The following is a 14,011-nucleotide window of genomic DNA, read 5'->3' on the forward strand; positions in this document are numbered from 1 at the left end:
ATATTTCATAATTAAATAACTTATAGTAATAACATAATTAGGCTTGTATTTTGACCATTCATTTTTTTCTACGCGAGACCTACGACCCATTATTGATACGCTTAGACGATTACATTAATTGCTTTGAGTTAGTGTAAATAACAAAATAATTTTTAGCTTTCTAGAGATGGTAAAAATAAAATTAATTCATTGACCATTGATAAAACAGGTCCATAATACAATTCTATAATTGATAAACTTAATAAAATATGAAAAATTTGTTGGACGACTCACATTTTGTACAATAAAAACGTTATTTCTCTGTTGTAATAATTTACAACGCAATATGCCTATAATAGTTTTAAATTTAGTTTGATACTCTAGTCTCCGAGTATTGACTCATCTATTCAAACTACTTTTCATTTGGTTTACTTCAATTGATTTATAATAATTGATGTGTCGCCAATAAAAGTAATTTACCAATAAATTTCAACGATCACACTTGTAATTATTCCTTTGATCATTGTAGACAATACTGTCCTACCGATTTTATGTAATATATCGATGAAATTTACTTTGAAAAACTGCCACTTTGAGGTACCCGTGACAATTAGGTTCAAAAGTATACGTTATTAATTGCACACGTTCTTTACATCTAATACTATATGGGCAAGAACACGCCCTATCCAAACCAATTTCATTGTTACCGGGTGATGTGCCAATATAATTGCAGTAACTGTGCAACAGCTGCACCGTGACTTGACCATCAACCATCATACCCTTTCGGTACTGTACACAAACTTCCATACACGTTTTCTTGCCTCTTGGAGTGAACCTGACTTTGGACAGCTCTTCGGCAAACGTGTATATGTGCAACTCACATAGATGTATGGTGTATCTAATTGGGAACTTTGGTCCTATTCGCATAGAACTTATGATACAATCAATATTAAATATTACATAACAACTAATCAACTATAATACACTTACCCAAAATTTCTAGCGGGTCGCGAAAATATCCACACCCTTCTGCAGGATACGTTACGATTTGATTGTGTTCATTTGAGTTAATATATTTCGTGAAAGATACTTCACGTTTATCTTTATTGATATTCGTTTTCGAGTATTCATTTAATTCATTACATCCTCTTTGATTTACTATCGCCATCAAAAGCAGAAATGTCGTTTCACTAAAACTCATTATTTTGTTTGATGATCAATTGAAATGCGAGCACTATAAACATACACCGCGGAAACGTGCGTGGGCGTAATGAAAAATTACATACTACAATATAAAATATTCGTCATTGAAAGTATTATTTGATTATAATAAAAGAGTAAAATATTTTTTTGACTTGATATGTATAATAATTTCAAAAGTTTAAAATTTACTCGTGAAAATATTTACTGTTTTATCTATTATTCATTAATATAAATGTAAGTGCATATTATGTCACTACTGAATATTGCTTACCCATAGCTTAACACAAATGAATCAATGATAATTGATTTTATTTTACATGTTAGTATTCCAGTTAAACTAACATAAATAATAAATTCAATTTACATTATACACGGATATAAAATTTTGTTGTCATAGTTTCTAAATTGATATTAAATTTTAATAATATGTGGCTTAAAATTTTTCTAAACAAATAATTTACACCGATTGATCTAAATAAACTTATTAAGTTTTTAGCTTTGACACGAAGCTGAGAAGGTATTAATTTTACTATGTTTTTTTTTATGTCTGTGTCGCCACATTTTCTCAGCTCTCACGGGACTGATTTCTTTCAACGATACGCCGAAAGATCACAAATCTTATCTAGTTGAATACATTGCCCTTAGAAATTGAAAAAAATTCCTTTGTTCTCTGTAATTGGAGGAAATCCCCCAAAAAATTACACATTTTCAAAAATGAAAAAATCAAAATTTTTTTTTAAGACACCTTAGATATTTTTTTTCATTTGATACAAATTTTTTTCAATTAAATTTTATTAAATAAAATAAAGTACAATGAAAAATGAATTATTGACTTAAAATAGAACCGATGTTTTAATGATTTATGTAAACTGTATCGAGGAATGTTGTAAGTTAAAATACAACCATTATTATCAAGTAATTAAATGAAGAAATGTGAAAATACACATAATATTTACTCTGTATTATGGTTTTCTACTTCAACACTCAAAACTACAATAGAGGTGTGGTGTATCAGAACAGCCGCAAGTTTAGCATAATCGTTTCGCTATTAACAGTTTTATATTATACAATTTTCTTCATTTTTTTTAGAAAAACGTTATTATAATTAAAACCTTTTAATTTTATAGATAATATATAAATCATTTAAAATTACATTTTCTAGTACATAAGTAAAAACACGTAAAATTAAATACAAACAAAAATTACATTAAAATAATTAAATCTAATGACTCTAATATCGATGTAGATGTTTATTAAGATATCACTTAATAAATCCATCGTTTTGAAGACATTACTTTGTGCTGCAGCTACTTTTTATGCAAGTTGTCCCTGTCTAATTTTATTATGCTGTTTTCAATAGAGTTTTACAATTTACCAGCCCCACTTGTGAAAATTAATATATTTTACATTGATCAAAATATTACTGAAACCAGTACTTATTGTTTACTGATCTTATGTTACATAGCGATGAAATTTACTTTCATAAACTGCAACCTTAATATACCCCAGACAGTTTGGCTCAAAAGTATAGGTAATCAGTCGTGCTCGTGATTGACATCGAACTCTATAAGGACAAGAACATGTCCGGTCTAATCCAATTTCGTTGTCACCAGATGCTGTACCAATGTAATTGCAGTAACTATGTAATAATTGCACTTCGATAACTCCGTCTACGACCATGTTTTTTCTATATTGATCGCAAACTTCTAAACACGACTTTTTACCTCTGGGTGTGAACTTTACTTTAGATAACTCTTCAGCATACGTGTATAAGTGCAATTCACATAGATGTACCAAATACTTATCTGAGAATTTAGGACCTGTAGATTAATGATAAAGATAAAAATTAAATTAATTAAATAAGATGGAGTTATAAAATTATATTTCTATTCTGAATAATATAAAAAAAAAATGTACTTATTATTTTTATCATTAATTTTTGCATAATTTTGTTTTATTACAATTTTCAATCAGTATAGTTTATTTGACATCAAATTTTGCTGATTAAAATATTTTGTTAAAAAAAACATTTTAAAAAGAATCCTAATATATTTATAAAGCGGAAAATTCGCTCCCTTAACTTGCCATTTGGATTTGTTTGCATTTTTGGTTAATTTTAAAAACATTAAATCCACTAAAAAAATGTAAAACTTCAAAAACTGTTTTGGCAGTTGTTTTTTCCAAAAAAGTGTATATATAAAGAATGAATCAAGAATAAAGATGTTTTAAGAGTAATTGCTTATTTTGATAGAGACCTTCACATCAGACGTTGAACCACTAATAAAATTATGCATGTCATGAAAAAATTATTATCAAAAACTAATTTTTAGAAGAAAGAAATCAGAAAAAATCTTTCAAAAATTGTGTTTAATTTGCATCTATATTGAATATATAATTAATAATAAATAATTAATTTTTTACCCAAAATTTCCACTGGATGTCGAAAATATCCCTTTCCTTCGATATCATTTGAACAGGCACTGTTTTCGTCATTATGATTTTTATTTAGAAACATGTCTTGTTTGGCTTTTTCGTTTACAGTTAATAGATTGGACTTATCTTTTTGAGCAAATTCATTAGCAATTGTAGTGTACTCGTCCGTCGTAGTACCACTACTGTACAAAATAAATATGAAACATAGGGAAACGATTTTAAAATGAAAATACATGGTTTCATTGAAATTTGGACATGCTTAACATATTAGCAATCCATAGAAACAGGTTAAGAGAAAAATATTTAAGTACAAATATAAGTAGAAAATTAAAAACTTATTTAGCCAATACAACGAACATTTTCCAAACATGATTAATAAAAATTATAATTTAATGGATGACGTTATCATATTTGGTACTAATCAACATGTGTAAAAGATATTAAGAATATTTGATCGAAACAATTTCTTGTATGATTTTATTAATGCAAACAAATTTTCGAGAGTGAAAAACAAATTTTAACACATAAAAGATGTATTGATTGATTCACTCCAAAAAGCATAGATTATGGTCAGGTAAATGAGTAACAATAAAATATCAAAATTTACAAACTAAAATATTCTAAATATTAATAATGATAGCAAAAAACGATAAATATATTAAACAAAAAAAATGTATAAAATAATTTCAATCAAGCAAAGAATTACTTTTCTTGAAATTAACTCTTTCTATTAAAGAAGTAATACATATTGTTATCTATTTCTTAATAATTAATATTGTCGTAATATTAATTATAACTTTAAAACTATGATAAAAACTAATTCTTATATACAAATTTCAAACAAACCAAAACATTACATATTTTTTAATGCATAGTAAAATATAAATTTTTAAAACATAAATCAATTCTTTTATTAAATCTATTGAAAACATTTTTTAGTTAAATGACAATGGCCTAATTATAGTAGGACTAAAATGTTCAATAATAAGTAAATATATTATTAACTGATGTAACCCATTATAAATTAAAACTTTATTGAAAAATTCATTTTCAACTTTTATGTGAGGCACATGAAATTTTACGTTTTGAATAATCGTGCAAAGAAAAAATTAAAAAATGTATACACATATATTGACGATAAGGATTATCATTACCTCAAAGTGATAAAAATATTGTTTAAATTATAGCAAAAAAATAATCAATAATATTACTAGAGTACAATGTAACTTTTTTGCCAAAATGTTAAGCAGGCATTATTGAGCCAAATTGAGAATGATCCCCAAGATGTGCTATTAAACGGTACTTAAACTATTGATATAAAATAATTAGTTTTTGGTATTAAAATAAGCAATGACATTTAATACTCCTTGGGCCAATTAGAATTAGTTTTTTATTTATTCGTATATTGACAATTTTTATTTAAGAATTTTATATATTAGTATTTATATATAAAGTTTAAGGTAAATAGTAAAATTCAAACAATATAATAATATTAATGTTAATTGATGAGGACAAGTCCCCGTGGTATCTAAGGATAGATAAAATAATAGGATAGAAAGATTATTATTCTAATAAGTTAATTTACCAAAACTTTTTTCTAGATTGAATTTTCTTAATTATGATATTGATAACTAGATCAATTTTTTAAATAGGCTAGCATACTTTAGTAATACATGTTTAGCTGTAAAGCTATGCATCATATCATTTGAACGTAGATACACATAGATACAACTATTCACAATATGCTCAGTTCAATTGTTAGTTCTATTTTATAGTGCCACAGTTATTAGAAGGTCGACTTGGCTTATACTCTCCTTAACATGTGACTAGCTAGGTATGGCTAGTCACTTATAAGACTCAATCAGGACTTATATCAGAGCGAATTATAAATATAAAACATTAATCATCTAATAATAAAAATATTTTATTTTTTTAAATGCATTATTTTGTATATATAAGTATTGAACATATTATTACATATAAATATGTAAAAATATATTTTTTCTCAAAAAATCAACTTTAATTTTTATTTAAAATGTCACAATTTCAATTAAAGATTTTATAAATTATTATTATTTTAGTTAAAATATAGTAAACAATTATAAAGAAAATACTGAATGGTGAATATAATTTATAATGTAATAATGTGAATAAACTAAAATAATAAAATCTTTATAATACAAAACAATTGAGTTTAAAGCTAAATAATCATAGAAAAAATAAGAATACAACATAGTTTAGTTTTGTTAAATATAAATTGATATTGATTAAAATTAGAAAGTTTATAAATGTTAATAATAATATATATTTATATAAATATCAATAAGTATTGATCCAACAGTAGTCAGACTAAATTGGTTCACAGATACTTTTACAGTCTTTTCGTTTAAACATAGCCAATAAACGAGGACACCTTGGACAAATTGGAAATTTACGTGATACAAAACATTTTGCATGGTAACATGAACCACACTCATTACATTTTGTTACTTTACGAAAATCCCATGGAAACAGTACATCATTGTTTTTGCAAATTTCACACGAAAAACCTCTTGCTTGACAAAGCTATATTAAAATTAATAGTATTATCAGTAAAAATATTAAAATAATCCAAGAGCATATAATTGTGAAGTTACAGGCATAAAAATAGTGAACGTTGAAAAAAATTAACCATGAGTTGGTTAATTTTATTTATTTATAAATTAAGCCTTGCAAAAAATCATTTTTGAAATGATAATGGTAATTAAAGTATTTATATATTCTAAGTAAATTTAATTAATTTAATATATAAATACAAAAAATTAAAAAATGCTTGCATAAAATCCACTGTTGTATTTTATATAAATAGTGACTAGTATACTTTGTAAAAAATTTTAAGTACTTTGTGGTAGGAACGTACTATATTTTAATAATAATATATGTATATGTAAACTTCTAGAGGTTTGGTTGGGCGAATGCTGTGGAAATGGTTGTTAGCTGGGTTGAAGAGCAGTTGGAAGTATTTCACATCAGTAGAAAATGTAAAAGATATTTTGTTTATAAATGTTATATTTGTTTAATTTAATAAATTAATTTATTAGAAGTTAACATATAATATACCGGAGTCCCACCCTGTTCTGACTAATCCTAAAACTTTTAAGTGACTTGGGTAACTTTTTCAGTTAAGTACTATACTACAAATAAAATACAAAACATTAAGAAAAAACTTTGCTACAAAATTTTGCCACTCAATAAAATAGCTATTATAAAATTTTATCAAACATTTTTAATAATTTTCTAAGAAATTTAAAAATAAAATCAAAAGTTATGGACTTTGTCAGAATAGGCTAACATACTTTATCTGTATACTAAATTAATGAAAAAAATTATTTGAAGTTAATAATACAGATTGGGTCATAAAGATATGACAAATCGAATAATTTTGTTGAAATTAATTCTTGTGCCTTCTTAGACTATGTTCAAAGTATATATTTTATTATTTATCATTAATAAGGAAAAATAAAAATACAAATTTTTAAATTTTTTTTAATTTTCAAATAGTTACTTTTTAGTATTTTTCTTATAAAAAAATTTTATGGGTTGATAGCAATAAAGTTATCTGTATATTATAGAGATCTTTAATTATTAACCTGACAGTTAGTCACATGTTTATTGCAACTAATAATTATACTCTGTAGCTTTTTTCCAAGGTCTCCATTTTTGACATCTATCATATTTTGAATTGAATAAAGATCTGGTTCAGGGATTAAATGTGGCTCTAACTCATCAAGCAACTCTTGTAACCTATAAATTAATAAAAGTTGAACTAATAGTTAAATAAAAAATAAAAATTATATTGAAAGTGAAGTGTATATACTTATTTGCATATCTACATAAAAAAATAAAATCTCGTATGTAAGACAATTGCTGGCGATACAATCTTACTCTGTCAAGTCCACGAGCACGTTTATACAACTCATTATTCAAATCAGCTATATTGAATAAAGGATCTCCAAGTAATTGTTCAAGTAATGTAAATGAAAAACATGATACAGGATATCTAAAATAAAATTAACGTACATTTAACCTTATTAGTATTGCGTAATCATTTTAATAAGTGAAAAATTATTTACTTGGAGAAATCCCATTTGGATATAATTCTACCAGGAATTATTGCTGTTTTATCTATATGACACCCTGTACAGAAATATCGACCTAAATAAAAACAATAACGAAATTTTGAAGCATATTTAATATCCACTTTCATACTACAACCAGCACATCGATAACCCTGTTGTTCCATCACTTTTTTTCTTCTACAAATAATAAAATAAAATTTTTAATTTATTGTACTTGTATAATTACAATGAATTTGTTACAAGGGACGATTTTAAACACGAGTTTAACAACAGGTATTTATTCTAACATTTTTGATCTAGCTAACTTACATATCTCTTAGAATATAGTTAATTTATATTATATATTATATTATACTTATATTTAATAACACTTAGTCTATCTTTGTCAAATCAAAAATAAGTTAACATAAACAAAAAATTAAGTGTTTTTTCACAGCAGAAACGTTTTTGTTAGAGCTTACATTAAAACATGTTTTCCATATATAGCTTACATAGGAGGAGGATGAGTAGTGAATATAATTTGTGGACGTGGAGGCGCCCAAAATGAAGTCCCTCTTAAACTAGTAGTTTTTAAGTCTTCTGGTTCATAAGGATTAACTGGATAACTTGAGGGTAAAGGCAACGTCTAAAAAATAAATTAATTTAAAACAACTAAAATTCATTAATATATAAAATAAGTATTATTATACTTTTTGGGCAACTTCATTTTCAGATATAAGCCACTGTATATTACAATCAGAAGGTGAATTTTCATGATTAAATTGCCTAATCAACGATCGAGCAACACTTTCAGCAGTGATCATAGAACATGAACTTGGTGTTCTCAAATCTATATTTGAGTATAATGAGCTAACAGGAGAATTACACACTGATATTTTAGATGAATAATCTATAATTTCGTTTTCATTTTCAAGCTCATCAGTATCAGTGGTAGATAGACTTGACGTGGTAGAGCAATATGAAGAAGTCAATGAACTCATTGTGTAATCAGTTTTTGTAGCTAAAAATAATTTTTATTAAATAAAAAGTTTTCATGCAAGTGTAAATAGTATTTACAAACTATGCTTAATATCATTTAAAATAGGATGTAATAAAAACAAAAACAAAAATTACATTCAGAAATACAATCAAATGTAGAAGGTAAAGGTAATTTAACCATTTCAAATTGCTTTTGTCTTCTACGGGATTGAATCCGTTGTTTTAAATTATTAATTTCTTCATCACTTTCATCTAATGTTTCACTAACAAAGTTGAGTTTCTGATTGCATTTGATCTATAATAATAAATAAAAGAAAATACATATGATAAAAATAAAATATTTTTAACTATAACAGGGAATGTGAAATGGGCTGTTAGCAATAGTTTAAATAAAATTTTATTTATAAAGGAATTATTAAAATTTGTTCTAATAATTTATAATTTAAAACTTCTGAATATTCTGTTATCATACTCTGTAATGAATTAACATATAAGGCAATGAAACTATATCTATCCCCTTAAATTATGGTCAAATAGTTTAGTTTTATATGTTAAAAATATTTAGAAATATGAATTTCATACCACCTATTTCATAATTTTAAATTATCTTTTATCATAGAATAAACTAATTAAGGACCTCATGAGCTAATGGTATTTTTCATAGACATTTCAGTAAAATTTGTGTCATTATTCTAGGCATGGTATGCAGTGAGATTTGAAAATATGAATGGGAATTATAATTGTGCAATGAGACATGTCTCCAAGTGCCATACAGAATCACAAATTTAGCATTGTTTTATTTTTCGCGGCATATCTGGCTCAGTGGGTCACATATGCTTTAGTATGTAGGTACCAAAGTTTGATTCCATTATGTTAGGCTAAGTAGATTTTCCTGTCCTCTCTCACAATAGCAATAGCTTTTTGCATAGGTGTTAAACATAATTTACCAATTATTGAACAACAGGACTGTAATATATATATAAAAAAAAACAATTGTTTTTGCAGTTTTGTTTGTCTACAATATTTTTTTTCAGCCACCCAAAAAGTTTTTAAATACACACCAGTCTATCAAAATAAATGGCAGTCGAAATTTTTTATCTACTAAGTAAACTACTATATTTTAACAATAGTAAAAATATAAAAAACAACTCCAAATGGTTAAGAAATTTTAAATTCCAAATTATCAGAGAGTTATACTTTTCTTAATTTTTAACATTTCAAGTGTATATTTGAATTTCTTAAACACTTTTACACCAATATAAATTTGAAATACCCTAAATTATAGAGCCATATTGTTAATGACTGTTAAGTATAAGATCTCAACCTGACAAATTGCATGTTATTATTAATAGTTTAATTTTTGAATTTAGTTTTCTAAAAACAATTTTTTTTGTAGATTTCAGGAAAAAAGTTTATTTTTTCAAAAATTTTTTACAAGCTTTCAGTAATTTTGATTTTTAATTCTAGGTATCTTATATAAATTGTATCATAAAAATAAAAAATTACTTGTTCTATAGTAGCAATGATTACTTCAGATATAGTGAAATGTGCATTCTCTCGACTAAGTTCAGCATTAGCTTGAGCAAATTTTCCAGAAGATAAAAACTTAAATAAATCATGACCAGGAAAGTATTGTGAAACTAATTTAGGAGATTCAATAAACTTTGAAGATTGTGCTTCATCATGTAAAACTAATGTTCGAGATCCATCAGAATTTTTACTCCAATTGTCATCATCATCAGACTCATCTAAAGTTCTTAATGGTAATGAAAATTTTGCTCGTCTTTTTTTACGTTTTCTTAATGTACTGTAGTTATACATTTTACCATCATTTGATAATTGGTATTTATTTAGTTCAGAATTTTCTTTTACAAGCTGTTCATAATTTACAATTAATAATTCAGACTGAACATTTTCTGTATTAATTGATGAATTAGAATTTGATATATCAGATATTAATTCTGATACTGCGCCATGACTATATGATCGCCTTACATTGCATGATTTATCAAAATTGCTATTAATATTTGGGCAACTTTTATATTTTATTTTAGACGTATATGAATCTTTAATTAAAGGTTTAATTTCTTTAAGGTCACTAATATCATGAAGTATGGATAGAGATTTCTCCATTTTTAAGTCATTTGTTGGTTCTAAATGTCCAATATATTTGTTTTTATTTGATTTTGGTAATGTAGTACAATGTCCAGTCAATAATGAAGGGTTTAAATACTAAAAAATAATTTTATTTAAAAACAGTGAAATAAATTTAAATGTTTTTGTTGTATATAGGGTTATTCATTTAACACTAGGTACTCAGTTTTTCTTAAAATAATAAAAATATTATGGATTTTTTTTGACTTTTTTAAATTTTATATTGTTTTTGATTAATCAAAATTTTTAGTTTGGTTTTTTTAATTCATCCTTTATACCATATAAGGGTGTCTACTTTATTTTTTTATGGCAACAGACACATTTAATCCCAACTTCTTTAGGGTCGACCATCCTTATCCTAAACTTCCACTTGATCAATCATACCATGGTGATTAAAAGTTAATTAAATATGTATATTGTCATTTTAAAAATTAATTTGAGGTTCTTATAACAAAAAAGGGATGACTTTAAATAATAATTAATAATTGATAAGTTAAGAGGAATTTGAAACTCAAAAAAGTCAGTAAAAAATTGTTCAAAATTTTTATTATTTTAAGAGAAATTAAGTGAATAGCATTTAACGTATCACCTTGCTTATGAAGATACTTACTAATTTGGGATCAATTTCTAATAATAAAGATGGTTGATTCAATTCGACTGCTTTAAGACATAACAATGCTGCATCACTATACTTTTTTTGACATAAAAATGCTTCAGGCTTGTAAAATTTACTAATATGAGATTTGTCAGATAATAGCCAGCCTAATTTCTCAGATAAAGTATGGTTTTCAAGACTAAAATATTAAAAAAAATTATTTAATTTAAATTTTAAGTACATATAGAAAACTCAAATTTATTAGATAATTATACAAACAATATTAATAGAAAACTGTATTTGACATGAATTAGATGGTTTAAAAGTATAAAGCAAGCATTACTTTTTTTAAACTAGTAAAGTAGGCGAAACTAATATTACTCAGAGAATATATAATAGTAATTTAAAATAGAACATATTATAGAACTAAAAAGCTTTAATATAAAATTTAACTTTTAAATAAAATAAATTTAAAATTTGAAACTCTAAAATTTATCTTTAAAAAAATGAAGAATTTTTATTTTTATTTTTAATTGATAATATTGCACTATCAGTACAAGAGGGTCAATCTAAAAAAAAACATTATTTGTTTAAAAACTTCAAAATTCAAACCTTTTATAAAAGTTAAATTACATGTTACTTGATTTAAATATAATCCAATTTAATAAACAAATAGCTTAGATACTTAAAAAACAATAATAAACCATATTCAAATATACTAAAATATCAAACATCATAAATTTTGATGTATGACTTTTTTGCACTAAGAATGTGATATTTATTCATGTATTATATCTAGGGCAGATGAAAGTTGTGTTACTAGGGTGTGGGATACTTTGAGCTTCATATAAAAAACTTGTAAATAAATAAATAAATTATATTTACAAAGCATAATTAATTTAAGAAGACAAAAGTCTTAAAATAGCTATTAATGAAATATTAAACAATTTTATGTGTGTAACCTTTTGTAAATCCAAACTGATGATTTGTTTGTACAATCATCGATTTTAACAGAGTTTTTAAAGAACAAATTTGTTGTTTCTATCATAGGGTATAACCAATCTAAACCCTGAATAAACTGCCAAATACAATCATTTTCCTAAAACAAAATATATACATTAATGATATAATCTTACATATGATGTATTATTTCACAATATACCATTCCTACAAAAACAGGGCGAATTTGAATCAAATTTGTAGTTTAACAATATAATAAAAGTTAGCTATAATTAAACTTTTATATTTCAGTAGCCAATTGTGTTTGCTATTAAATAACCATTGTCTTGAATAACAGTATAAATAGTTACACAATTATTAGGTGACTAGACAGTGAAATAATGTATTTGAGATATTATTAAAAACATATTTTATAGATAATTAAAAAATTTTTTTTTTTTTTTGAGCTATTAAAAATTAAATTTATTTACTTACTTTGGTATTTGAAGATTTACATCCATGTTTAAATATACTTTTAATAATTGAATACAGACGATTGAGACCCCCACAAACCTCCCATGTATTAGATTGACCACACATTGACAAACATTCTACAGTTGATTTAAGGCTATCCAATAATTGAGGTACTTCTTCCATCTATTAACTTAAAATAATATTTGTATAATAAAAATAATTTGTATAAAATTCTAGAATAATATTAAAAAATAGAAAAATAACATTTTGACAAAATAATATGATACTTACACAAATGTTGTATTTAGATAGATTAAAAGTTTTAATTATAAAAATTAGAGAAAATTAGTAAATAAATGTTCAAATAAAAATTAACTAAAAAAATAAATTAATATAAAATAATTGATTTCACTTAAGATTTTATTCGAGTTTTCTTTTTATGTACAACTTTTAGAATATACATTTTATCAAAATTAATTATATTACTGACACCATATTTAACATTAAAAAAAAAATTCAATATTATATTATAAAATTAGGTACACATTTTAAAATATTTCTCAAATTATCACGTCCTCATTTAGTTCTCATGATAACGTTATCAGATAATATTTGAAAACGTTTTATTCGCTTCAAGGCGATCCACTTTGAATTTAAATTAAACGATCGTCTTTAAATAGCCGTCTGAGGTTACTCAAATCATTAATCATAAACAATAAATTTACAAACATTAATATTCAACTTCTAATTTATAAATCCCTTTTAAAACCCATATGGACTTACGGCCTTCAGTTATGGGACAATGCTAAAAAATCCAATACCAATAAAATTCAATGCTTTCAAAATATTTTCTTAAGAAAACTAATCAATGCACCTCCTTATATCTCTAATTATACACTCCATAACGACCTTAATTTAAAAACAGTCCATGAAGAAGCCATCTCCTACTATAAAAGATTCCACATTAAATTACTCTCCCACTCTAATCCCATAATAAAAAACTACTCAACCATGTCTATACCTGGACACCCACCCAAACGTTTAAAACGTAAGAGGTGACGTGATCTTCTTTCTAATAATATCAATTATTATTTATAAAATTAAATTATTGGTAGTATAAAATAAAAATTTTAAAAAA

At 24.8% G+C, this 14,011-nt stretch overlaps 2 protein-coding genes across 4 annotated transcripts; both read right to left on the minus strand.

Annotated features, from left to right (window-relative positions):
- Positions 1–2,138: 2,138 nt before the first annotated feature.
- LOC126898986 (uncharacterized) lies at positions 2,139–3,962 on the minus strand. Its single transcript, XM_050673434.1, has 2 exons — positions 3,604–3,962; positions 2,139–3,002 (listed from the first exon to the last, which is right to left on the minus strand). Exons 1-2 carry the CDS (start codon positions 3,848–3,850, stop codon positions 2,635–2,637), a joined length of 615 nt encoding a protein of 204 aa, XP_050529391.1. The 5' UTR covers positions 3,851–3,962; the 3' UTR covers positions 2,139–2,634.
- Positions 3,963–5,671: 1,709 nt separating this feature from the next.
- On the minus strand, positions 5,672–13,413 carry LOC126898973 (run domain Beclin-1-interacting and cysteine-rich domain-containing protein). Of its 3 annotated transcripts, none has more exons than XM_050673411.1 (12): positions 13,165–13,413; positions 12,895–13,056; positions 12,423–12,559; positions 11,476–11,659; positions 10,218–10,943; positions 8,847–9,006; positions 8,423–8,733; positions 8,225–8,358; positions 7,728–7,910; positions 7,472–7,654; positions 7,245–7,398; positions 5,672–6,180 (listed from the first exon to the last, which is right to left on the minus strand). In XM_050673411.1, exons 2-12 carry the CDS (start codon positions 13,054–13,056, stop codon positions 5,965–5,967), a joined length of 2,550 nt encoding a protein of 849 aa, XP_050529368.1. In that variant the 5' UTR covers positions 13,165–13,413; the 3' UTR covers positions 5,672–5,964. The 3 variants fall into 3 exon arrangements, with proteins under 3 accessions (XP_050529368.1, XP_050529367.1, XP_050529369.1); XM_050673410.1 differs by having other exon boundaries at positions 12,895–13,063; positions 13,165–13,412; XM_050673412.1 differs by lacking the exon at positions 13,165–13,413 and adding an exon at positions 12,623–12,785 and having other exon boundaries at positions 12,895–13,026.
- Positions 13,414–14,011: the final 598 nt, after the last annotated feature.

Source organism: Daktulosphaira vitifoliae, unplaced genomic scaffold (genome assembly GCF_025091365.1).
Source record: "Daktulosphaira vitifoliae isolate Bord-2020 unplaced genomic scaffold, ASM2509136v1 Scaffold_2, whole genome shotgun sequence".
Lineage (NCBI taxonomy): Eukaryota > Metazoa > Arthropoda > Insecta > Hemiptera > Phylloxeridae > Daktulosphaira > Daktulosphaira vitifoliae.

What these genes read in the sequence shown, in the direction of transcription:
- LOC126898986 (XM_050673434.1), bottom strand. Translation starts at nt 3,850, where the DNA reads ATGTATTTTCATTTTAAAATCGTTTCCCTATGTTTCATATTTATTTTG. An exon ending in ACATCCAGTGGAAATTTTGG is followed by an intron (nt 3,003 to 3,603) that starts GTAAAAAATTAA and finishes ATTAATCTACAG; the next exon opens with GTCCTAAATTCTCAGATAAG.
- LOC126898973 (XM_050673411.1), bottom strand. Translation starts at nt 13,056, where the DNA reads ATGGAAGAAGTACCTCAATTATTGGATAGCCTTAAATCAACTGTAGAA. An exon ending in ACTACTCATCCTCCTCCTAT is followed by an intron (nt 7,911 to 8,224) that starts GTAAGCTATATA and finishes TATTATTTGTAG; the next exon opens with AAGAAAAAAAGTGATGGAAC. An exon ending in TCCAAATGGGATTTCTCCAA is followed by an intron (nt 7,655 to 7,727) that starts GTAAATAATTTT and finishes ATTTTATTTTAG; the next exon opens with ATATCCTGTATCATGTTTTT.